This window comes from Sebastes fasciatus, chromosome 12 (genome assembly GCF_043250625.1).
Source record: "Sebastes fasciatus isolate fSebFas1 chromosome 12, fSebFas1.pri, whole genome shotgun sequence".
In the NCBI taxonomy this organism is placed as follows: Eukaryota; Metazoa; Chordata; class Actinopteri; order Perciformes; family Sebastidae; genus Sebastes; species Sebastes fasciatus.
This window is the reverse complement of record NC_133806.1, coordinates 27536144-27564116: the sequence shown is the minus strand read 5'-3', so window position 1 is coordinate 27564116 and position 27973 is coordinate 27536144. Positions and strand designations below refer to the sequence as shown.

General features: G+C 40.5%; 2 protein-coding genes across 2 annotated transcripts in view; one reads left to right on the top strand and one right to left on the bottom strand.

Annotated features, from left to right (window-relative positions):
- tgfbr2b (transforming growth factor beta receptor 2b) overlaps positions 1–27973 on the bottom strand; it is a 233139-nt gene that overhangs the window by 1855 nt on the left and 203311 nt on the right. The window lies entirely within an intron of this gene.
- Positions 27–27908, top strand: LOC141779614 (melanocortin receptor 5-like). The gene is made up of 6 exons (XM_074654509.1): positions 27–82; positions 14408–14641; positions 16672–16778; positions 20928–21116; positions 22615–23174; positions 26876–27908. Exons 2-6 carry the CDS (start codon positions 14471–14473, stop codon positions 26953–26955), a joined length of 1107 nt encoding a protein of 368 aa, XP_074510610.1. The 5' UTR covers positions 27–82; positions 14408–14470; the 3' UTR covers positions 26956–27908.

Sequence of the window (27973 nt, the reverse complement as noted above, 5' to 3'; positions counted from 1 at the left end):
CCGGTTCTGAGCTCCACAGAGGCACCATCCAGTTCATCTGAGCCACTTGTGGGAAGGATTTGAGTCACAGCTGCTGCGAGAGGTGAGTCATTCTTTATCTCCCCACTCAAGATAGATTTCACCGCCACCTCTTTGCATTTTTACATTCATTTTTTTTTTTTTTTTTTTGTCATTTATAGAACAGCTGTTTTTTTTACATTGGCTAGACTTCAAGTGGGTGCAATTTTATAGTGACATCATCATAATTGATTCTTATTTTTTTGCCAAAATGACATTTTATATGGAAACTTCATGTTTGTCTTCGGTACTAAATACAGAGTTTGCAGTGAATTAACAGGATTTGCTGGCATGTTGCAGCTGCATGATATTTTCAAGGTTTGTTTGTGATATTTATATGGTATTTTCTACTTAATATGTCAAGATCAACTACTAACAGCTTAGTATAAACCTATAAATCATATGAATTTTATTATAAACTTCCCCCAAATCATCAGTTAGGGGATAAACTAAACCTTATGGGCAACCACCTGTATTTTGCACGTCTTAAACTGGTGAACAAGGATGTTTCACATGGGGAATACAACTGTTTTAATAGCTTTTGGGCTCTAAATTGCCCGTAGGTGTGAATGTGAGCGTGAATGGTTGACTATCTCTATGTGTCAGCCCTGTGATAGTCTGGAGACCGGTCCAGGATGTACCCCGCCTTCGCCACAATGTCAGCTGGGATCTGCTCCAGCCCCCTCGCAACCCTGAATGGGATAAGTGGTTACAGATAATTAATGAATGAATAATAGCTTTTGTCTGTAATAGACTTGAAGCTGTGCAGCATGTGTACTAAAAAACAACTGCCCTTTGCAACTTTGTCAGCAGTCCTGATGTCTGTTGAGAAATGTTCTATTATGCATTCATTATATTTACTATAGCTATGACTTGCTGTGCTGTAGCCATTATTTCACAATGCAGATATAGAACTCCAGTCAGATAGAGCTTCCCTTTGAGTCGAAACACAAACACGGAGAGCTCCTGATGCTGCATGACTCACGTGTCACACTGTGTGGCACAAAAACAAAGCAATATGAGCAACACAGGGAAAGCTGCGAGACCAGTGATTTATTATAATTAAGAAAACTTTATGGACGCCCCCCCGTTGTGCATGAAATGCTCTTCTTCTTCAGTGTTATTGTCGCTGTAAAGTCTACAGAAAATATCATTTTTCTCACAGAGATTAGTCACCAAAGCAGCAGCGAGCATCACTCAGTGCGAGACGAGGAGCTGCCTTTTTACGGACTGACCTGAATCTGGCTCCTGATAAACACATCTCCAGCTGGGGGAACAAAAACTCGCCTCATTTCAGTGCCATTATTTGGCGTGCATTATGACAAGTATGTAGGCTTCTCTCTGCGGAGGGAGAGATGCGTGACAAGTCACTTTATTAATGCTCATGTAAATAGTGACTCATAAGAACCAGCTGGCTTTAACACAACATAATTGGAAAATGGCTGCACAATGTTATATACATGTAGCACACTAGTGGATCTATTTATGTCACATTTCTTTGTGGACATTTGGACATTATACCTATATACCTATATATATATATATATATATATATATATATATATATATATATATATTATTTAGTGCTAGATTTATTCTTTTATTTATTTTTTTTATGTTGCATTCAAGTTGCTGTTGGTGGAACCACCAACAATTAAGTAAGGGATAATGTACAGCGAGCCGGTCATTGTTGGTCAATCACGGCGCTTATTAAACGGCTACTTATTTAAGAAATCAATAATTTGACACAAAAACTGTCCTCCAGAGTCTGAGATCAGAACTGCACCCATAGCAACGGTCTGCTATAAAGAAATAACAGACCGCAGAACGCCGCGATTGACCAGTCAGAACTGAATATTCAACAAAGCCGTTTAATAATTAGCTTTAGACTACAAGCCAAGAGAAGCTTAATCGTGACATGAATGGTGATAATGGCATTGGCGTCACCAAGGGGTGGTCAGGAGCCACGGCCACTGCCACCCTGATGTAATGGCTGCCTCCGTGTGGTGTTTTTAAACTTGAGTAAACTTGTTCAAAGTAAATGTTTTGTTCCTTACATTCAATGTATATCAAATAAGATATGTCAAATTAAAGCTTTTTAAGGAGCCTATTTGAAGAACAATTAAACGCTTAACACATGTATATACAGATGCATAACACATTATAACAGGATTGTTGTGGACCTCAAAATGTTAACTGTACCAGTATCATTCTATGCCCATCAGATATTTAGTAACATTAACTATAAAATAAGAAACCAAAGTACATCAATATGCAATTCCTTGACTCTACAATACGCACACGTTTGAATGCAAACTGTCCTAAGAGGTGTACAATTTTACACTTTTACCTTTACTTTCTATTACGGCTGTCAAAGATAGCGAGAACACGTTAACGCAAATTAGTTTTAACGCCACTAATTTCTTTAACGCAATCGATCTTTCGTTATAGCGGAGCTAGAGTGAAGATGCCGGCTTCATATGAATCTACAAAACCTAAGGAATCCATTGATACCAACACTGACAGCTGTTGTTGCCTGTTGGGCTGCAGTTTGCCATTTTATGATTTGAGCATATTATTTATGCTAAATGCAGTACCTGTGAGGGTTTCTGGACAATATGTTTCATTGTTTTGTGTTGTTAATTGATTTCCAATAATAAATATACACATACATTTGCATAAAACAAACATATTTTAGCAATAAATATTTGACAAAATCTCCCTTTAAAGTACATTTTGAACAAATAAAAAAAAATGTGTGATTAATCGCAATTAACTATGGAAAATCATGCGATTAATTGCGATAAAATGTTTTGGGTTTGGGAAGAACCTGAGCAGTTTTCAGCTGCCTAACGTTAGCCTGAAACAAGTAACATCAGCTAAGTTAACACTGCTTAGGTAGCTTAGCTAACGTTGGTGGGCTAAAGGCGTCTGCGGTGGTCCCACAATTAACTCAAATCAACTAACTGTGGCGTTATTGTGAAACATAACGTTGTTCTCTAACCAGGGCAACCTAATGACCACAAAGTAAACATCACTAATCGGTCGGCATCACAAACAGAGTAGTACAAAGTACAAAGTGTTAACTAGTGACTCTCAACCGAATGCGTCGCGGTTGCTCGTAGTGACCGCAGCTGTTGTAAACACAAACAGAACATGTAGGCGCCTCGTAAAAGCCTTCAGTCTGACTTCAATCCATTTTAAATGCATACTCATCTGTGTTTATTATCTACGCCGGCATTTTATGTAAGTCACTACGAGCAACCACGGACGCTTTCGGCTGAAAGTCACCAGTTAACACAGTTAGACGGTAGAGTCACCACGACATGCCACCGCAGTAATGGCGGCCATGCTAGATCGCGGAACACACAAAGCGGTCGGCGGATTCATTATTGGGTGCCACTTCGTCTGGGAGAAAAAGTAAATGCCTTTTAAACACTGTTATTTGATAGTGTAACCATGGCAACCTTTGAAGAGGTGCTCATGACCATAATGTTTTGCTACCGTCCGTGGCATTGTCATTGGATTCAGACACATCATGAGATCAGCTGCAGATTGTTATCTTGGATCGGCTTCCACTGGTGCTGTCCACGCTGATCAGACTGAGAGGACGCTCAGCAGGAGCACTCTCTGCTTCAAGTCCTGACAGACGGAGGCATTCAGCGGGATTGTCCTTCAATTTATGCATATTTGGAAAATCGAGTGTTGCAATTAAATGATTGTGAAATAACAAAGGCTTTTATAGACCAGTGCAGTGCCCACTCAGAATGGGCCCAATGCCTGACTCCTGGGAGCCTTCTGGTATTGCTGTTTACAGCGTTGTCGGGGGCTCGTGCCTGTTAGGAGAGCGTGGCCAATCAGAGCGGGCCGATTACTTGGCTCCCGGTATTGTTGCTTGCAGCGTTGTTGGGGGCTCGTGCCCGTTCGGAGAGCGGGTCGATCGCTTATCCCCAAGGAATTGTGCTTGCAGCTGTGTCGAGAACAAGCCCCCAGGAAGAGCGCCGGTCGTTGATCCCGACTTTCGTAGTGGTCAAACGGCGGTACTGCAACTTCCGTGTCAGTCAAGTGATGCCATTGGGCCCGAAAAGACTTCTCTCCATAGACTTACATTGGGAAAGACACGTCTGTAACTCAGCCGATCATTTTTTTTGAGGTGAATCAACTTCCAAGTATGAACACTCTAATAGCCCTTATTTAAAAAATGTAGTTTTTAAAATTGTAAATGCACAAATAGCCAAATCCAGAGTTATTTCCCTTCCTGTGAATGAGACCCAGACCGAGGCTGGAGCGCAAGCCGTGACGACCACGTGATGTGCCTGAGCGGACGCTACTGCGCATGTTTCCATGTGCCCAAGATCCGGGTACTTTTCCAGACGGAAGTCGAGCCATTTAGGCTTCATGCGCCACTGAGCAACTTTCATAGGAATGAACGGGGCCCCGCCTCCAACACTGTATCCAGTTCCCTTAATACATCCATGGTCGAGAACCGCTGTATACATTAGTATATCCAGCATCCAGCAGCAAAACTGAACTGCATTCAATGAGCCGCGGCCTGCCTCCTGTGGACGACATACCGGACAGTCCGCAGAGCCCTGACGCCCCGCCGCCTACTACTGCTGAACAGAGCGCTTGTTTATTAGCTTGCCATCTAAAATGCTTTAGCTGCTGTTGCAAGGGTTTATACAGAGTGGGTGATAATGTGCGCTGACTGGTGTAGTTTTATATAGCTTCAGCATGGTAGCTAGCTGCAAAGGCTGGTGCTCTGTGTGTTTATGTGTTTTCAGTTAAGCCTGGTAAGCCCCGGCCATCCATGGCCATGCCTAGCTCCTTATATCAGCATAGAGTGCTCCAGGGATGATGTATTTTTGTAGGCCAACCAGGACGTTAGCATCGCCCTGGATTCCCTCGACAAAAACCCAATGCGATTGTTCCATTGGGTTTTGGATTATTGCAGAAAATAATCTCTGTGACAAACACACATTTATGATACTTACGTGTTTGGAAGTGTGAATGCAATCTCCAGAAGTAAAAAGCTAACGTTAGGCTATAGACGAACTACACCACGGTCACATGAGTGCGATACAACGAGGGTGTAAATGCATTTATTGATGTATTTTATGTTGTGGAACAAAACGTTAAAATCTCTTAAGCTTGTGTTAACCACAGACTTTATTTCATGCTTCTAATTAAAAACCCATTGAAAGAAACCCATTGACTTCCAGACGAGGGAACCGGAAGTGCTAAAATGATAACTCATTTCCGGGTTTTAGGACTCCTGTAGCACTCTATTAGGAAAACTGGAAATATGGCGAGGAAAATTAGATATCTTGCATGGGAGATCACATCGATAACTGCTAGATGAGTTATTCATTGTCATTCATGTGATTATTAATATTCACATCATGAATGGATTATAATCTGTAAACTAGGACACATTATTAACATCATATAATTGGCCTGTTTGTTTAATGGCTAAATTTAGCTCCACAATTTGCATATGCCGTATAACCAGCCTGTTAATTGTGGAAATGTACAGCAGTTATATAATGTCCTTTCACATACTGGTGCAGACAGATGCAGACGGTGCATGCTCACAGGTTGTTCTTTTGGTGTGATTAGCATTTCCAAGTCATTATATTTAATTACATTTTTTTGTGCTGTCCATAATGATGTTGGTCTGCTCTGTGAATGAATGATGTGGGGCACATCTAACACAAACTTACACTTGAGATACAGTCCTCTCTTTTTTTATTTGGATTTCTTTTCCCATATGAATATCGAAATAACTTTCAAACCCCAAAATATGCTCAGAAATGTAATAGCCATTCGTATATGCTATTTTATCCCACAATGTGAGCCTTCACAATAATAAAAAGAATAGGGGCCTTTCAATCGATTCAAATAGTTAATCGCGATTAATCACAAATTGTTCGTACATTTTTTATCTTTTCAAAATGTACCTCAAAGGGAGATTTGTCAAGTATTTAATACTCAGATAGGGGCAAATATGCTTGCATTATGCAAATGTATGTATATATTTATTATTGGAAATCAATTACCAACACAAAACAATAACAAATATTGTCCAGAAACCCTCACAGGTACTGCATTTAGCATAAACAATATGCTCAAATCATCAACAACAGCTGTCAGTGTGCTGACTTGACTATGACTTGCCCCAAACTGCATGTGATTATCATAAAGTGGGCATGTCTGTAAAGGGGAGACTCGTGGGTACCCAGAGAACACATTTTCATTCACATATCTTGAGGTCAGAGGTCAAGGGACCCCTTTGAAAATGGCCATGCCAGTTTTTCCTCACCAAAATTTAGCACAAATTTGTTATTTATCCTCCTTCCCGACAAGCTAGTATGACATGGTTGGTACCAATGGATACCTTAGGTTTTTTAGTTTTCATAAGATACCAGTATCTTCACTCTAGCTTTAAAACTGAGCCCGCTACAACCTCCGGAAGATCGATTGCATTAATGCGTTAAAGAAATTAATGGCGTTAAAAACGATTTTTCTTTGGCGCGTTATTATCGCGTTAACTTTGACAGCCCTAATAAAAAGTCATTCAAAATGATAAAAATAGTCTGCATGTGTGGGCTGAGGATGTGTTTTTGTAAGCTCTTACATCCAATTAAGCTTTATTTGGTCTTACAGTGTAACCATGTCCACATTTTGCTTTTAGAAACCATGTCGATATAGTGTGAATCCATGGTGGGCATTTGAAGTCAGATGATCATTAGCTGTTAGGAGCATCAAGATGTTTCTCTTGATGTTGTGATCAAGGTGAGGGTGTTGCATTTTTTTTTTTATGACAGTGGTACAAGATCGTAGTTAGTAACCGACCTCCCCTGGGACTGTCACTCGAGAGAAAGAGGTAATTCACATTCAGTTCATGGCACACGGACATGCAATCAGTCCCAGAGTCACAGAAATGACAGCTTGAACACTAGAAATTGTACTAGTACTAGAGCACAGGGTGGTTGGGTACGAAATTGTGCATTGATTATAACTGAGAGCATAATCTATACAGAACAAAAGCTTACATCCTCACATCTGAGCAGCCACACATCACATAACGTCTTCAAACGGCAACACAAGTCAGATCATAGCAGTGCTGCACATGAATCGAATGTAGAAGTATTTTCATAATGTTCTTTTCTTTTTTTAAACCCATTACATACTCCTCCAGTCACTCTGGGCTGTGCCCAGAGATTTCCAAGTATGTTTCCATTAAAACTGAGAGCCCTTTCTCATACAGCGTGAAGAAACATTTGAAACCAAATTTCAACATTGGTTTCGTCAAAATGTTTTCTTGCATATAAACCTTGGCCTTAAAATTGATTAGTGTGGGAAAGCAATTTCAGAATAAAAAACGCTTTGACATCTGCCAGCATGCTCTGTCAAGTCATATCAATGTTTTCAAAATGTTGCTGGAGGGGATTCACGGTTAAACACGGACAGAAAACAAAGCAGTCCATTTAAGGAAATAAGCGACCCTCCTACATCTTGTTGTTAGCTGAGGTCCCTCAACAGTTTGCACTGTTGATATTTCAAAGAGTTGCCTTCATAGTGTCGTGTTACGTGCGGCTACTGCTTCTTTATTTTGCACCATCAAAGGATGGATTGATTATAAGACGATGGGCCCCTGGACACACATGCATAAAAGACAGCAAAAACCTGCCGCAGGCAGAGCCGTGCCCCTCTTGGTCAGTCTCCATCTTTATTTGTGAGATTTTTACACCTAAACGTATAAAGCTTCCTGCCATAGTAGATCCACACCGACTCCACCCTTCCTTTCCATAGATGTTATATAAAATACTAGCACTGACCAAATGAAAATGTAATGAACTCAAGTACTTCTGGGTGGTTAAAAAGTAACTTAACCTCAGAGTTTTGGCGGAAGTGCCTACCCTGGAAATTCAAAACGGCCTCCGGAACAAGAAAAAAGTATCAACATGAGCAAGGCTGGGAGGAGGTTGTGTTTAGATGGTAACCCACAATTAACTTTAAAAAGAAGTCTTGCGAGACTCGCTGCCCGACGACATATCCTGACCAACCATTCAAGATCAATGCCTATCCTTAATTATTTCGCAAGAGACTGCAAATTGTTCTAAAAATAGCGTACACTTAAACAGATATCAATCCTTTTAGGTGAGACTTTCTTTTAGTTGACTAAAATAAGTTTTTTTCTGCCGTCCCTGTCCACAGCACTGTATTGCTTTGCTCTGGCGTCGGTGCTCCTCTCCATTTCTCCAAGCTGGGGGTGTGCCGACAACCCGTTCTCACTCCCAACTCGTCATATACCGCCGTTTGGTAAATGCCACTCGGCATCGGAAATGACGCAAGGAGGCAACATTTAGCAACAATATGTGACGAATGAACAAACACAAGACTTTCAACCAGGAGACCGGTGTTCATGTCCCGTATGAAACTAAAAGTAACGTTGACTTTTTTTGTCACGTGAGTTGTTGGTATCGTCAGTCCCGTGAGTCACTAGTCTGTGAAGTCAACCACGCCCGTTTCCTAACCCTAACTGAGTGGTTGTGTTGCCTAAACCTAACTTCCTGTGAAAACGGAAGTTTATTTTTAAAGGACACTATGTATGTAACGTGCGTATATTGACACGCCGTCTCTGGTCTGTCCAAAAGTAACACAAGAGGGGTACCCGTTGCCGAGGGGCACTGACCAAGCGGCGGCATTTTGACGAGTCGGGAGTGAGAATGTGTTGGTGCCGACCGTCATCTGCTGTAAGTAATACACCTACTATGGATAAGTACCTCTTACAATCCCACTTCAAAACACCTGAATTATCCCTTTAATACCGGCCTCTTCAAAAGGAAAAAAAGGCCCCCTGAGCCTCAGGCCTGTTCTGTAATTCATTACCTAGAATTTCACATCCAGTGTTGTTAATGCAACAAATTCTCTGCTGTGCTGCATGTTAATTCAAAGCTTTGTCTCAAGCTGAGAAGTTGACAGTGATGTTTTGAATGTCTTGACAGGTTTTAAAAAAAAGAGGATCTATTGAGGTATACTGATATACTAAAGAAACGTTTAATTTAAACAAATCATAATTTTTGTTTAAAAAATAGGATGCCTCTCCTTTTCCATGTTATCACATGATATTAATTTCTGTGCTTGTTGATATTTTAGATGTAATTCCATCAGGGTTTGATAAATGGTCAATGACGTTCTTTCCTGCTATCGTGGAGGATCACATGGAAACATTATCAGTCGTTAAAGGTATCTGCGTATTTGGGAAGAATATCATATGATACTTATATTAATAGATAATAAACAGATGTGAGGAACTGTTAACTGTTAATACCTATAAAGTGAATAATTGAAATGTGATCGCTCCAGCCACTGGGATTTGAATGACATAGTTAATCGTTTCAACATAAATTATACTTTTGTGTCACAGTAATTGCTCCTCGTCTTTGAACAGCTTAAGAGAAACTTCCGTGTAAATTAGTACTGGGAAAATTGAATTCCAATGATGCTGATATAATTCAGATTTCCTGCAATTATCGTGTTCAAAGTGCATACATAACAGCAGTTAAATGTCTTAACTACTCAAACATAAATCATTTAGCCATGCAGCAAAGATTACTGTAAGCTCACGGTGTCACTTTGTAATGAGGTTTGGATGATGGCGTTCTGCTCAAATGAGACAGACTCCAAACAGGTGTTATGATGGGTCTCCATGATGGAGAATTAAATAATCGCTCAACTTTGCTTGAATGACTTTGTTTTCCACTACGAAAAAGCAGTATACTTCAAGTTTATTTTATGAGGTATACTTAGGTAAAGTTCAAGTATATTTCCCTTACTTTATGTAGTAAGTATACTAATATTAATGTATTAGTACCATACTTGTAAGTGTACTAATTCAATACTTCTTGGGACTAAATTGGCCCACTTTTTAGTTTATAAAAGTATACTTTTAAGTGTACTTTAAGTGTAAGAACAGTAAACTTTGAGTACACAACTAGTTTACATCTAAGTTGTATTTTGTACTGCAACTATACTATGAACTATACTACAAGTGAATAGGTATACTGTTAGTTTAATAGTTCTATACTTGTAGCTCACTTTTTAGTTTATAAAAGTACACTTTGTATACTTTAACTTATACTAAGCCAACGATTTATGTCTTACATAAAAAAAATAGTTCCTTTTGCTATTTGACTTGATGTTTTGTGATGATACAATATTTTTTTAAAAATTCTCACATGCCTCCACGGTGAACGGAGAATCCAAAAACTTAGAAAATTCTTGATGAATTGAAGTAAATTCATATAAAATGATTCATTTACAAACTCACACACACTTTAATAGGCTACTCTATCAAAAAGTAAGCACAACTACAAGCTAAGTATCTTTCTGTAGGCCTATAAGGCAAGAATACTTACTTAATACTTTTCTTAAGTATATCTCGATCAAAAGATTAAGTACAAGTATAAGCCAAGTATACTTAGACTTTGCCGTATACTTATCTCTATAAGCTAAGTATACTTAAGTATATCTCTGATAAGTACATAAAAAGTAAACTGAAAGTATACTCTCTTATTTTAAGTTTAAAATAAGTATACTAATAGCACACCTGAATAAACTTCTGTTTGGTAAGGGCTGTCATCAATGTGTTTGCTTCGTCTCTTTTTCCATTCAGATATTTTCTTTTTCAGCTTTTAATCAGCTCTTTTCCTGGAAATGCCTCAAGTACCACATGACTCTGATTTTTTAAAGGCAGGGTAGGCGATCTTGATAAACTAGCAAGAGTACACAAGATTTTTAAAAATGATCCAGCCGTAAAAATGGGCTAAGTGTTGCCAACTCTTTTCCAATGAAAGTAGCTAGCAGCACTACCTCCAAAAGTCCCTAAATCTAGAGAGAAAGTCGCCAAGTCGGCAACACTGACTCAGGCCTCCTACCAAAGCCTCTCCCCCAAAATTATCATTACGAACATCAACAACGAACAAGCGGCTATTGTTACTCACAGCTGTCAAGCTATAGCAGCTTGTGGACAACTCCGGTGATGTTATTACATTTGGGCCGAATTAAATGATTGGACAGTGTTTTTATTATACCCCGCGACATCGTAGTCGGGGGTATATAGCACTCCGCCGTGTCCGTCCTTCCGTCCATCCGTCCATCCGTCCGTTCACGTGTCACACTTTCGTTTCCGGAGCAGAACTCAAAAACTATTCAACTTAGGTACTTGAAATTTGGTTTGATGGTTGACAGTGTGGTCTAGTGGTGCCTTTTGGGGGTTAGAAGGCTAGAACTTTTGAAATTTTTCCAAAAGGGCAAAACCTTTGGCCCTACTTTAGCATGGGTCAAGCAGTGAGCAGGGGTATGTGAGCCATGCTCAATTTTACCTTGTTACAGTCTTGCGACAGCCACAGATACCAGTTTTTTTTCTTTATTTTTTTTTTTAGAGAATGAAAATTTCAACAAATATAATATATATATAACAAAAAACATTTTTAAAATATTTTACCAACCCTGCCTTTAAGTAAAAAGGTTTGTGTAATGGGGTGGCTGTAGGTCAGTGGGTAGAGCGGATCGTCCTTTAACCACAAGGTTGGCGGTTTGATCCCAGGCTCCTACAGACTGCATGTCGAAGTGTCCTTGAGCAAGACACTAAACCCCAAGATGCTCCCCGGGCGCTTGCAGCAGCCCACTGCTCCTCAAAAAAAAATACTTAGGATGGGTTAAATGCTGAGGTGAAATTTCATGTATGTACTTCTTCTTATAATCTCTGTGAAACTGTATAAGCAACTCCAATAGTGTCATTTGACATCACCGGAGGGTCCGTTAGTCGTACTTGAGAAACAGGGCGAGCATTATGGGAATACTTTACCCCCAAAATTACCATTTGTATATCAAATCCAGAATCCAAAAATGGAAATTAAGTCTTGCTGAATTGAAGTAAATGGATGCCGCGATTAACAAAAGCAAAATTGAAGTAAATCAAAACATCCGTTTACAAACTCTCACACAATTCGTGCAGTACAATCCAAGTCTCATTTATCCAGCCGTATGCTCACTACTTCCCAAACACAGAGGAAAACAAAGTTTCATTCAGCTATTCGAGGTAACACGGGGTTAGTAATTTATAAACAAATGGTCATTTTGTGAGTGAAATATTCCTTTGAAGCTTATCTCAGCACATCTCGTCAGCTGAGGCCGGGATGTTAACATGAGGCTTGTACTGTGTCCCGTTCACAGTGGTACTATGTCAGCGTCCCTCATCTTTTTTCATTCATGGCCAAAAGGGAATATTGAAAACAAACTTCAGTGCCTTTTTGTTTTAATACCGCTGAGAGTTTCTCACACCGACGTAATGGGGACACCATTTGAATGGCGTCTTTTGATGATTATCTCCCCGCTAGGCATAAGCCTAGAGGGGATCATGTGTTCGGTCGATCGGGCGCGTGTGCGTGCATGTCAATGACGTTGGTTTAATTTCAACATTGGTGGGGGCTCGTATGAAAGGGGAAATTCCATGTTATGTATTGCCTAGTAAAGTTCAACCAATATTTGTGAACATGAGTGACTCTCTATCAAAGCCAGAAACCAGAGAAAATTTGTAGCATAACACACATCATTTCCTGCATTCTGCGGCATTTTTCTGCATCATTTATGTAGAGGAAAACAAAAAAACTCAGTTGACCAGTAACAAAATCTATAACTATAATGGAATATAATGCATGGCCCTTCTGTGTGGAGTTTGCATGTTCTCCCCGTGTTAGCGTGGGTTTTCTCTGGGTTCTCCGGTTTCCTCCCACAGTCCAAAGACATGATAATAGATAATGGAGGCTCTCGCCCATTCTGTATTGCTTTCAAATATTCTCTTGTAGATCAACTTTTCTCAGTTACCGTTATCCCTGCCTGTCATGTACGCTTCCCTCCTCTTTTGTGTCTTTTGTTCTGGGATGTAACCTCTTGATGTGACCAGCTGTTAATGTTCCTCTTGTTGGTGCCTGCCTGTATCATTACCTCTAATGATGGTGTTTAAGGCTTGTATAATTAAACTGTGGTGCATTCAGGTATAGTTGTAATGGCCTATTTTGGTTAACATATGCGTTTCAGAACTTATTGGAGCCTGTGATTGGTCTTGGACGAGCTACGCCAACCTGATTTCCTCTGTGCCCACCCACGCTGTGATTTCTAACTACGCCACTTGAATGATCAGTAGGACTGCGTGTTTCGATCTCTGAAGTTTCTGCGTTACAAATTACTTGTTCTTGATGACCACTAGATGATGTTGCTACCATTCAGACAGATCCTGAGTTGTGTACCTGTTTCTGGTTAACCCCCTGAGACCCGCGGGGGGACTTTACTGTCTTTCAGAGGCTGTGGCAGGTTCAATTTTAGAGCTATAGTGAAGTTATGAATGAAGTTATACCTGGTATCATCACGGGAAGGAGGCTAAATAACGCTCCAAAGTTAGGCAAGATTTTGGCGAGGAAAAACTGACATGGCCATTTTCAAAGGGGTCTCTTGACCTCTGACCTCAAGATATGTGACTGAAAATGGGTTCTATTGGTACCCACGAGTCTCCCCTTCACATACATGCCCACTTTATGATAATCACATGCAGTTTTGGGCAAAAACCAGGCTGTTTTATGCATGCAGTATAAATGTGTTATTTTCACCTATTCTAAAATGGTGTATTTGAATATTTCTGCATACTGGGGTCCCTAAACAGTCTTGAATTACATAAATTGGGTATCACTGTAAAGCTGAGACTCTTGTGGATCCAATGAGCCCAATTGTATTCAAGTGTGATGATGTTAGTCCCCATAGTAGCCATTTCATTGTAGTGGGACCATTTCTTTTTTTTTTCTTTAAACTTGACCTCACTGTATAAAATGACCTGTGGTGACCTCTAGGATAATCACAGCCTCATGAAAGTTTTACAGCCACAAACTAGAGACCTAGAGCATTCAGAGGATGGATGGCTTCCCTAAGTGGATTAACAAAAAGGGGGGTTTCTGAGCAGTTTACACAACAGAAGTGCTCGCCATCCAATTGCCAAAAAATCCAATTCTTGCAGAAATCTCCAAATGTCAAAAGTGTTTGATACCAAATCACAGCATGGCTTTTTCTATGGTGTTCCTCAATGTCTTGGTGTCTCAATGTGGTATTTTGGAGGGATTGTTGATCATTTTTACCAATTCTCGAGTGGTAAAAAATGGTTAAATTTAGCACCAAATCTGTGTAACAAATGGTATCAACCCCAAAAATGATGTATAAGGCACAACAACATTATATCAGAGCTACACTGTGTAGTATGACACCGTCTCACTTTGACATGTGTTTTCTTTTGCAGCCCGCTTTAAAAATGGCATCCATAATAGAGCAGCAGTGATCTGGACCAGAGCCACCAGCAGGGATGAATCTGTCTGATGAGTCCTCCTACCAAGAGGAGGTGCTGCTGAGTAACTCCTCCTTTGGTTACACCTACTATCACCAGAACTACACCCTGCCCCCTTCGCTGCTACCAGACCAGACCAGCACTTCCTCGCCGCTGGCAGCATGCGAGCAGGTCCACATCGCTGTGGAGGTATGAACAGTGTGTGTGTGGTACTGAACACTAGTGATGGCGAGATGAAGCCTCATGAAGCTTTGAAGCTTTCCAGCAAATTGGTTCGGAAAAGGGTTCATTGCTCGAGGCTTCATGTGCTCACGAAACCACCTGGTGGTCAAAGAGTGTAAAACAGACAAATATGATCTTAACCATGTGATAAGATACGATATTCCTTTATTAGTCCCGCAGTGGGGACATTTGCAGTGTACAGCAGCAAAGGGGATAGTGCAAGAAACAAGATGTATCAGCTAACACAGTAAAAAAAGAGCTAAACAAAGTGTAACAAAATATGAACCAAGTATAAAGATAGGAAGTATAAAAATAGGAGCAGTATATACAGTATTGACAATAAACAGACTATTAACAAAATTGCACAAGTGGAAAATGATATTGTCAGTGAGAATTAAATGAAAATCCACCTGAAAATATCAGGTTATTGTCAGTTTGTTGGTTTTTGGTGTGTAAGTGTAAGTGCTCTACTGGGATCAGTGCTGGTTGTGGTCTACTGGGACCACAGATCTGTGATATACTGTATTTTGCGTCAGTAAAGGCTGTTGGGAATGACTATAAACAATGAAAAAAAATCTATTACCATGTAATCAATTTATATATATATATATATATATATATATATATATATATCATATTTAATAAAATGTCTATTTAGTAAGTATATTATGAGTATATAAGATACATGTATAATAAACTGTAATTGTTTTGTGAGTAATTCATCTTATGTGTGCAAACCAATCCTAAATTAATAATTGTAGTGTAGTGTAATATAATATAATAATTGCAGGAGGGTTAATATTAGTGTTCTGTGTCACTTCTGGAAAGCGGCATTGGTTGAACCAGTGAAGATCTGTACCACTTCATGAACCAGTGGGCGGTACGGCCGGGCAGCGAGGCTTCGGATGTCATCAATGACGTCATTGGTCTAAAACAATACAAGCCTCGATACGCGCATCGCAGGAAACTTCCTAGATTACTCGACACACGCTCCGAAGCCTCGGCACAGCACGTAACATCACTACTGAACACCAAAACGCAATTTGTTTCTTTCTTTTTTTTTAACATAAATTAAGGGGTGACACCACAGGTGAATAGGGTAGAGAAACTTTCCCATTGATTACTTAAATTAAGACAATTCTTTTTTTTATTACAAGTTTTCTGAAATTTTGTTTAACTATGCAAATGAGGCATTATCTAATGCTAACTTTTGGCGAAATTAGGAGAACTCAACAGACGCAAATGGACAAAGTAGTAAAATAAACATCTAAATGTGTATTTTGGATGTTTCCTTTCCACCGGTCTGATAGAAGACGTGTTATGGAAGCAAAATAGTGATGAAAATAAATGAATTAAGAATGGACGCCTGTGTGTTCTGTCCCTTGTATTTATTGCAGCCTACCCCTGAACCTAGTCGGGTCTATCACCCCTTTTAACATCCGTGTTCTTACTGTGGTTGTTTTACTTTTAATGTTTATTATATTATGTGCTTGCTGTGTGCCTTTTCCTACAGTATGTCTTTTTTTAATTTTAATTGTTAAGTGTATTGGGACCATGCTGCACAGGGATTCTACACTTTAGATAAAATTGATTGATCGATTGATTGAAAATCGCCTTAAACTATTTATCATTCTGTTTTTAAATACTCTATTGTGCTCCATTATGTTCTGCTACATCCAATTAATTGTTCACTATTGCTACACTATTCTACTGTAACTCCTACCCTGATACGCTACTCCACTGGTTCCCAACCTTGTGTGTGTGTAACTTAGCCCTCTCATATTGATTTATTTTAATAGTTTGGTGAAACACTCCATCGATTTCTCAGGAAAACAACAAACAACAGCCTGAAATTTTGCATAGTAGTATTTTCTCTTCCTCTTCCCTATCTTGTTAACTATCCCGTCATCCCTCAGATTTATTTTTGGCCACCCTACTATTCTGCTCATCTTCACTCCTCTATTCTTCTCTGTTCCATTGTATTCTGCTCTCCTCAGGTCTTTCTGATCCTGGGTATCATCTCTCTGCTGGAGAACATCCTGGTCATCACAGCCATAGTAAAGAACAAGAACCTCCACTCACCCATGTACTTCTTTGTCTGCAGGTAAACGGTTCAGCTGTTGAACGCACACCATAAAATATAATGTAATAGCCTTAAAACAATCTTAAAGTATCAGTAGGCAGACTGTTTTTGGCATAATTGGGGCAAAAATTCCATAATAACCTTTCAGCATGTTGTAATTCAAGTGTTAGACTAGACTTCTGCACCTCCTCATGGCTCTGTTTTCAGGCTTTAAAAAATCTGCCAGTGACGGGAGACTTTGGCCAATCACAGGTCATTTCAGAGAGAGAGCGTTCCTATTGGCTGTTCATTCAACGGAGGCAGCTGTCAATCACTCGCGGACTCTGATCAAACGATCAAACTAGGCAGTGCAGATCAAATATGAATCAATATTCTGTTACTGTAATGTCTATTTCTCGCCTCAAATGTTTTCAGAAACATCTTGTAGTGTACTGTTTAGCTGTAAAATGAGGAAGTTTGTGACCCGGCAGCCATGTTGAGAACAGTTAAGGAAATATCAAGCACCGCCCACCAGCCAATAGTAGCGCTCTCTCTCTCTGAAATGACCTGTGATTGGCCAAAGTCTCCTGTCATGTCCCCTTTTAAAGTCTGAAAACAGAGCCTTGAGGAGGTGCAGAAGTCTAGTTTTCTCTCAGAACACTTGAATTACAATATTCTGAAAGGTTATTATGGAATTTTTGCCCAATTATGCCAAAAACATTCTGCCTACTGCAGGTTTAAGTCATCAAATTTGTGATTTGTGACACCCAATCCAATTAATGTCATGCCTCATGAGTCCACATGTCTGCATGCAATCACATGTAGAGAAAAAAGGAAAAACAAATTACTTAACTACAATTTATATAATTACTCTTAGATGGGTACAAGATTATAAGACCAAAACAATCTCAAGCACTCTCAAGACTCTCGGCTGACCGCATGGTATTTTATTTTTTTTAACATGTAAATTTATGACAGTATCAGGAACTAATTTGCTTCCTCTGGACACATACTGTGTGATATTTTTCTCGGGGGAACAAAGAAACAGAGACCGATCCTACCTCACAGTTTATTTGGAAAATCCATTTCTGTCAAGCTCAAGATGTGCAAATTATCTCCACTTTTATAAATAAGTCCACTCTGCCGTATCAGGAGAGTATAACAACTTTATTGTGAGACTGAGCTTTCATTTTAATATGGGATGTTTTCATTTGGGTCTTCTCGACAAATGTGCATAAAACACATGAAAACACAATATAAATTGAAATAATCATGGCCTTAAGGAGAAACATTATTACCTAATTTTCTTTATCTTGCAGAATGGGCCAAAGATAGGATCTAGTTTTAAGGCCTTTATTGTTTCCCTGTGGGAGAAACAGGGGGTTCACTCAGGGCCCACAGCTCATTTTTCATCCCGGGGGCCCCAATCTAGCCCTGGATATTACACCAGGGAACAAAATAAACACTGAAGAATGGCACAAGTTTAATAAACTACAACTTTACTAATCCTGCAGCACTGGAAAATATAGGAGAATGTGTTAATTTAAGATTGGAGCAAAGATTGGAGCAAATATGATTTAAAAAAAAGAAGTTATTTTTATAAAACGGTCACTATATCCTGACAGTAGTGCAAAAGACCTGCACTTCAATTTCAACATTAACACCAATTTTGAGTGTCCATATAGTGTTTTTCTCTAGCAGGGCTTTACTGAAAAGGTCAGAGATTTTCAATTTCAACTTGAAGCGCTTAGAGCGGCCAGGTACACTCTCTCATCAGTGGGAACAATTGAAAAAAAGACGCTGGCTCTCATAGAGAAAAAACGCTACAGGGACATTGACCTTACTTGTGACTTTATTTGGATTTGAGCCTTATGACTTGAAAGACTTAATCCCCCCCCCCCCCCCCCTAGACCAAAGCTAAAGCGTCTCAGCTGACACGTCAGCAGCATGTTCAGAGACAGAGCAGACATTCAGGTAATGCCTGCTTTGGTGTGGTTTTGAAGGATTTCTTTGGTGTATCTCTGCAGGGGGTGATAGAGAGGGTTTACTGTGGGGGTGAGAGCATTACTACCTATCTGCTATCTGTATATGTCATCAAGACTAAGGAACTCGTCATTGAAACCAGCAGTGTTTCTCAAAAATACCCCAAATGTCAGGAGAATATACCAGTTTGTGTACCAGTTTACCATAAATAATCATATTATTGAACATACCTATATATACTGGGCGGCTGTGGCTCAGAAGGTAGAGCAGGTTGTTCACCAATCGCAAGGTTAGATTAGATCCTGATGGGCAAAGTTGGCACCTTAGTAGCCTCTGCCATCTGTGAGTGAATGGGTGAATACTGACATGTAGTGTAAAGCGCTTTGAGTGGTCGGAAGACTAGAAAAGCGCTATATAAATGCAAGTCCATTTACCATTTACCTACCTATAGGTATAACCATAACAGCATCCCTGTACCCGTCTCTGAAGGCCTCCTTCTTCTCATTCAAGAGGACCTTGATGTCTCTGGCATAAATCACATGTCCACACACATTGTGAGAACCGCGGTTCTGCAGTGCAAAGCATTTGGGCTTCAAGATTTTTCAAGTAATTAGGGCCCGAGCACCGACAACGTCGGGCCAGCGAAGGCCCTATTGAAACTCTAGTGTTTATTATTATTATTAAAATGAATCGCCTTTTTGAGGCCTTTGCCATGCCCCAAAAGTTGTTAAACTTGGCACACTTATCAAACGCGGTGAAACATTTTATATTTTAAGGGTCTCGTGCTTAGCCGTTGCAAAATGACTTGCTAGCGCCCCCTAGAAAATTTGAAAAATTGAGCCCCTCGCTCCAGTTTCACCTACAAGTATGAAATTTGGCAGACAGATGTAACATGTGGAGACACACAAAAAAGCCTCTTGGAGGTATGCCCAAAACTCAACAGGAAGTCAGCCATCTTGAATTTATTGTGCAATTTTCACCCATTTTTAGCGTTTTATAGGCCGTGTACTTTAAAGAACTCCTCCTACAGAGGATCCTTGATCAGTTCTACTTGAAATTTGGGCAGGACCATCTTAAGACCTCAAGGATGAAAATTTCTCAAAATGGTGAGTTTTCACTAAACGACCTGACCGTGGCGTGGCGGCCATTTTGAGCCATTCACCATGAAACAGGAAGTTGTTGTAACTCAACTGTACATAATACGATCTACCCCAGATTTCTCAGGTATGATGAGGGTCCAGTCCTGATGACATGTACATGCAAAAATATACTCATAGCCCCGCCCCAAGACGTTAGCCACGCCCCCTTTTATAACTCATGAACCGTTTGTCATAGAGTCTTATGGGAGGTGTCATATCAATCAGCAGAGAGTTCCTGTTTCATTGGTATGGTTATCCCTGCCCCCTACACATTAGCTACGCCACTTTTCATAATTCATGAACCATTTGTCGTAGAGTCTTGTGGCAGGCGTCATGGCGCTCATCCGAGTTTTAGTGAGGACAGGACAAAGCGGACTCTCCATTTGGCCACTTGGATACCCAGAGTGTTCCAAATGGGGTTTCTACCTCTTGAAAGGGAATCTGGCTATAAAATACTACTGATATCCACTACAGGAGGCTATGTGCACACGATGGAGCCTTTGGCCACAACATTTACCCTGTACATCACATTCTACCCTTGTACAGTATAAAATCAATAAAAAATTGTATAATTTTGACTAAAAATGGAGTAGTTTTATTATAATAATGAAATATGATCAAGTAAAACTTAGATAATAACAAATAAGATCAATAACAATGTAAATAAGATAAAAAAGAATCGAAAGTCAAGTATGTACATTCAATATAAAAAATATTATAAAGTAAAAATACAATTTCTTGTGCGTTGATTTTGTAACTAGAATATTGAAATCATTGCCAAACAAACATTGTTTGGGAAAAATACCATTGAAGTGTTGTTTTAGTAGCGTTAAGGCCTCGTCTTTTAGAAACTATTTCGGAAAAAATACCACACGCATCTTATGAAGTTTTTAAAGGCAGTGTTTTAACACACAGCTCAGCCGAACCCGGTACCGTGTCCGTCAGGTAAAAGAGGTTAAATAGCATTTGAGCTGTCATTACTCACACTGCACTGTAAACAGAAACATGTACAGATTTGTGAACATCTATCTATGACCGGAGCTGAACCTAACTTGTTTGCTTGTTGCAGTCTGGCAGTAGCGGACATGCTGGTGAGTGTGTCCAACGCCTGGGAGACCATCATCATTTACCTCCTCAACAACAGACAGCTGGTGGTGGAGGATCACTTCATCCGGCAGATGGACAATGTGTTTGACTCCATGATCTGCATCTCTGTCGTGGCGTCGATGTGTAGCCTGCTGGCCATCGCTGTGGACAGGTAATGATGGAGGGAGGTGTGCATGCCATAAATACAAGCACTTTTGTCTCTGCCCTGAAATCTGTGTAACAATAATGCTCTCAGACGAGTGCGTAATTACATAGCTCTGTTTGTCCTGAAACATACACAACGTCTCTTATTTAGTTCGGCGAATGAAGATGTAAAATAAAAACAGATTTTTCTAACAATAGAGGCTGAGCAATGCAATTAGCTAACAAAAGCAGCGTGGAGCTCTTTATATTATTCCAGTCATAAGATTATAGGAATTCTTTTACCGGAATTTAATCTCTGTCCAATATATAATTACCAATTTCCTGTTTCTTTCTGAAATGAGTCTGAAAGTTTAGTTTACTCAATATGGTTAGTACTGCTCAGCCTGTGATTACTGTTTTTAAAATGTATTCTGCACTAGATTGCGCTGCGGTAGCGCTGCCGCCATTTTGGACTGAAACACCAATGAGTCTGTAGCCATGGATGTCTAGAGAGTCGTCTAAATCAGAGGATAATGTTTTTTGAGGTAAATCAACTTCCCAGTACTACACTTAAATAGCCCTCATTTAAATCATTATCTCCTAAAAGTTGTAAAATGAACTAATAGCTGAATCCAGAGTTATTTACATCAGACCCACGGGACTGAATCGCCCTGCACGCTCATATGACATATCGGGTTCTGCCAGCTTCCTGCTAGCTGTATGCGGCTGTAATAATGGATCTATTGGCTGTAATTCATCACTTTTATTATCTTATAATACACCCATGGGCTGTATGCTGTAAGCCTGTACCGTGGTGGATGTATTAACGCCTCTGTTACCAAACAACCGGCTATCGGCCACTAGTTAGTAGTGCTAGTAGCATGACATCAACAGAATTTAATGGAGTTGTAGGCTATTTACTAACACGCAGGGCAAAAACACAGGACACAAGCTCTTTTACATCTATGGTCTGTGGTCTACTGGACTCAATTTTGGATCCTTGACATGAAAAGTTTGAGATTGCTCTCAAAATGTGTGTTCTAACTTCCATTTATGTCCATCGCTCACTTTATGCTCCTCTGGGAAGCAGCCGGACAAAAAAGTTTAATAAATAAATAAGTAAATAGTTATAATAGTATGCATATTTATAATATTTTTATTGTTTAACACAGGCCATTTTGGCTGAAACATTAAAATTATGACAATAGAATAGAAATAATTTTGTTTGATTTTTGTTTTTCGGACGTTTTACTGGCGTCCGGTAGTCGCTTTCAATCCAAAATGGTGGAAGCGTAGCTCTGCTGCTGGGCGCTGACGTTGCAACAGAACAAACAATAGACTTTCACTTCTTATTAATGTACGTTCTTTGATGTTGATTTGAAAGGGAAGGTTTGTTCTACTCCCATTCTATTTCTATTTCCCACATCTAAAAGGTCTCTACCCTCATTGGTTTCTGCAGTTCCTCAGAGGCTGGTTAAGGTTGCTACAGGTTACTCCAAAAATCAATACATATTATTGGTCTACAGGTACGTCACTATCTTCTATGCACTGAGATACCACAACATCATGACCGTGAGGAGAGCCGGCTGCATCATCGGGGGAATCTGGACCTTCTGCACGGGCTGCGGGATCGTCTTCATCATCTACTCCGACACCACCCCCGTCATCATCTGCCTGGTCTCCATGTTCTTTGCCATGCTGCTCATCATGGCCTCCCTCTACAGCCACATGTTCATGCTGGCGCGTTCGCACGTCAAGCGCATCGCCGCCCTACCGGGCTACAACTCCATCCACCAGCGGGCCAGCATGAAGGGGGCCATCACGCTCACCATCCTGCTGGGGATCTTCATCGTCTGCTGGGCTCCCTTCTTCCTCCACCTCATCCTGATGATCTCATGTCCGCGGAACCTCTACTGCGTGTGCTTCATGTCCCACTTCAACATGTACCTCATCCTCATCATGTGCAACTCTGTGATTGACCCGCTCATCTATGCCTTCAGGAGTCAGGAGATGAGGAAGACTTTTAAGGAGATCATCTGCTGTTACAGCCTGAGAAACGCCTGCACCAACATCTGCGCTCTGACGGGTAAGTACTGAGAGACACAGACTGAGAAGACGAATGACTGGTGACTGCTGACTGAATCTGACACTGGAGAAGAGACTGGACTGGAAAACTGGTTCATTACACTTTTCAGCCAGTACAGTGTATGGTCTTCTGTCCTGTATGAACTGGAAAGGGGACCCTCTCAGAAGGTTAAACTACTATCTCCTAATGTATCCGCCATGCGCACAAAGTGGCTCGTTTATTAGGTAAATTATTTGAACACACAGCCATTTGAAATTATGATTGATTTTTAAGTGCGTTACAGAAAAACAGTTTGTGTCCTGCCTTTCATTTCAGCAGACATTTCTTTTATCCTTCTGCTTTGACCTTTTTCTTGACAGGATATTTTCATTTCCATTACTCTCATTAGTAAATCATAAATGCCGTTGTGTAAGAGCTCTTGCATACTTGCTTTTAACTACTGTATGCGTTGGCATGAACATGATGGCTACCCCGCATACCCAATGTGGCTTCAGAGCAGCGGTTGGGAATTATCGCTATGCTATGCCAACCCAGTCTAACTCGCAGCTTGATCAGCGCCCCCCTCGGCATCTGATACTGACGCACTAAGGCACCCTTTAGCGTCTGTACACGCCGGGCTTTCAACTAATTCAAATGTGAACCCATCCGCGTCATTGTTAGACGGTCAGAGCAACTGCCGTAGTATAAACGGCGAGAAAGTCTGAGTAGGGTGGTTAGGAAAAACAAACACAGGACCTTCACCCTGGAGGCTGCTGTTCGTGTCCTGTGTGAAACCAAATTAACTTTGACTTATTTTACCTTTACGTAACAAGCGTAGTTATTTTACGTATAAAATGTACTTATTTTAAGCCAAACCACGATCTTTTCATAAACCAAGTAGTTTTTTTGCGTAAGTAAACCTAAAAATGAAGTGACCTTCATTAGAAGTATATTTTGAAAAGACACTGTGTGCATGTAACGAGCGGAAACTTAACACGCCTTCCCTGAAACGTCCAACACTGACGCCAGAGGGGTAACTAGAGAGCCATGGAGTAGGGCCACTGACCAAGCGTCGGTATTTGACGAGTTGGGAGTGAGAACGCGTTGGCTCTGCGGATGTATGAATGGTGGGGGAATGAAGACAACAACAATAGGGGAAAATTGTGAAGGAAAACTAATAGTAAGTTGCCTGAAAGAAATGCTCTTACGTGTAGTTTTTGGAAGACAATTACTTCTTTGTCGTTTAGTACCGAGGACGTGTTGTAAAAATGCCAATCGCATAGCAGCTGCTTTTCTATCAGCACATTGTTAAAAAGCATGTACAGTATACGAGCGCTCAAAACAAACGAAGTGAAGTGGGGTAGGGGGGGTAGGGGGGGCAGCTTTGGACGACGTAATACAGTGTTTCCCACAGGATTTTTAAGAGACTGTGGTGGGGGACTTTGGATCTTCTAGGGCGGTCTGGGGGGATTGTCCCCTGCAAGAAAACTTTGAACATTTTCAAGTTAAATGCATCAATCTGGAGCACTTTGAGAGCAAAATTACGAGGCTAGATCTATGAAGAACAATTTAATAGTGAAGGCTGAATGGTTATGAATGCTGATGGCAAAAAGACGGGGTGCCGACATCGCCGCAGACCCCTCGCACTGAGGACAGTCTGCCCCGGTTGACGGTCGTGCCAGGATCCCATCTCTCCCAACAGGGAGAGAGGGCGCACTGCGCAGCGAGAACTCAACGGCCTCGGGCAGCGGCGAGGTCCGGGCGAGGGGTGATGTAAAACTCACGGTCGGGCCTTTACAGGCAGACCTAGAGTCTGCGGCGCACCAAGATGATGCGCCCGGCGAGGGACAGTCCACCAGTTGAGAAGTGTAAAAATATTTTAGGTTCATTATGAAACTGTGGCGGGCTGGATGTCAGATCGCTTTGATTTCATTTGAACTAGGCTACACAATGATTGATGATTGGATAAAGATCCACAGCACACAGCATACAAAATGTGTATAAACATATTATTCAGTGCCTTTTTATTGGGCATCAACCTCGCGTTTACGCACGTATTGTCGAAAACAATAGACTTGACAAGTAAATAACGGCTTACGGTTACGTGAGACACCGCAGAGACGGAGCTGTGCAGACAGATGCTGACCAGATTAAAATGAGAGAATAAAAAAACTTCAGCCGCCCGTGGCTCACAGTCTGTCAGAGGTTTATCTCTTCAACTACATTAAGTTTTTCTGATTGATTCACTGTTGAGCAGAGCGTCTTCATCATTATGCGTTTACAACCCGAGAAGCCACATTCGTCCACGGCCTCAGATGTGTGTTACCTTGTTTGTCATCTGTAAGTGGGGAAAAGCGCTGATCTTTTGGATGGCCTCACCTGCCTGTCAACAGCCAATTTCCTGCCACTGCGGTACTCCCTGCCCCCCCCTCCCCCTGCTGCTGCATTAGTGCTACAGTTAATGAACAGCATCCTTTAAATCTGCCAATGCTCAGCAAATTAATTTGTCTCTCCTGTCTGTATCTTCTATCTTTAAAGCTGCTCTATTCTGTCAGTGTGATCCCTGCGCTGGAATGTTATTTTTTTTTAAACAGCAGTGTGTGTCTGGCAAACACAAACATATTAAACTATGTGAAGATGTCATACGTTTACACTTGAAATGTAAAAATGAATGTAAAAAGAAGCTTCACAGTGCTCTCTGTAAGTATGTGCGTGTGTGTGTTAGTGGCGCCTACCTCCCGACTGAGAAGCTTGACTGAACTTTATCACAACATGCAACCATCCGCTGAAACTGCTTTTCATTACAAATGTTATGCATCATTACTTGGTGGTGGATACTAAACATTTGTTTTCCAGTGTTATATTTATTGCAAAAAAAAAGAGAGAAAGCCATTTGTATTATTTGTGTCTTCAGACAAGAGGTGTCGCGATATGCCGGTATTGACGATAACTGATATTTAAAAATTAAATATTGATATGTTAATATATTGATAAGATGATGCTATGTAAATACTCTAGCGCCACTTCTAGGGAAACTTTATTTTTCAACCTGATACTAATGCAACAACAACTTCTGCGCTGTAGACGGCAGCTGCCCACGGGCTGCAATGTAATCCTATTGGGGCAAGCTGGCACCATCATTTACGCCCACTAAAAGTGTTTGTTTTTGCCACTGACAGGCTCTAATTGTTATTATAAGTGTCTGACAATATTATGGAAAGAGTCTCACTGAAGGAGAGGTCTCTTTTTGAAATCTGGAGAGGTGACTTGGACACAATAACAGACAGACACTAATCATAACAATCAGTGACAAAAACAAGCACTTTTAGTGGACGTAATGTTACGTTGACGCTGCTCACTTGCCCTCGCCATACTTGCCAACCTTGAGACCTTAAAAATAGGGAGGATATCAAAACCATAGCGGGGGATCTGGGAGTCCTCCCCCCAGAATTTTTTGAGTTTCAGACACTTTGTTTCCTGCATTCTGGAAAACAATGAAAAAAACAAAATAATAAGTAGACTGCAACATAATTTTTATGTTCTAATTTTACCTTTAATTCTCAGGAAAGAAAACTGAATAATTTGCCCCTCTGGCGTAAATCTGGTGTGTGAATCTCTAGCGTAATCTAATATTCATCAGTTTTAATCATTTTTTGCTCCTGCTTGAGTATTTCTTTCTCTTAGTACTCTTTATTTCTCTCTCCGTCTCTCACTCACTGAAGGTCCTTTCAGACACAATCGGACAACGGCACGACTGCGCTCTGAAACCCCATCATTTCCAACGGCTTGCACTGCACCATGACGGCTTTTCGCTGTGTTGAGCAAAGCCCGACTTTGGGTGCTACACGCTGTGATGTGTGCTGAACCCAGCGGCGTGCTCAGCTCAAACATGAGCTCAAACTGCGCATAGACTGCTCTCTTCCGCCGGGAAACAGCATTGGTGTAACTCTATTGTCGTCCGGGTGGAAACAGTAGGGATTATACACGCTGTACAGAGCCAGAAAAGTGTGAAAATTTGTCATAAATCTGGAGAATTTTTGACCCCGGGAGGAAACCAGGAGAGGGAGATGAATAACGGCAGTCTCCCGGGAAAATCGGGAGGGTTGGCAAGTATAACCCTCACAGTTTGTTTCGCTGCTGCTGGTTACAGCGTTCTCCTTCAATACTGGACCAATTAAAAAAATTGTTCTCCCTGTTAATCACTTTGTCAACAGGTTGAAAAATACCGAAGTTATCCTTTAAACCAGGCTTTTGTACAGTTATGGTTACAGACTCTCTCCACCTCCCTACACTCATATTTTTTCCAAAAAAAGCACAAAACGCACAATAAACAAAGTTAAAGATGAATTTTACTGATATCATTATTATTATTATTATTATTATTATTATTATTATTTAATTATCTCTAGATAATATCATTATCGTGAACTCTTTTGGCCACGATAATCCTGTAGTCAAAATCTGATATCGTGACAGTCTTACGTCAGATTGATCGTTGCCGTTTTTTATGCTTATAGACAAGACAAGACAAGAGATGTTTGTGGAACAAACGTGAAAAAAACAGAATTAAAAGGATGCCTTTTAATTCTGTTTTGTGTTGTAATTGCCTTACTGTATAGCTTCTATTTAATGTTTATTGTAAGTGCTTTGCAACTGTGAGATCAAAAAAAGAGCATATGAATACGCACTCAGGCTCATGTACACACAAGGAAAAGTGCTTTTATTAAAACCCAATGGTATTATTTTCCCAATAGGTTTATTTATTAATGGTTCCATTTTTACTCACTCTACATCCACCTCCAACATGACCTGATCTGGGG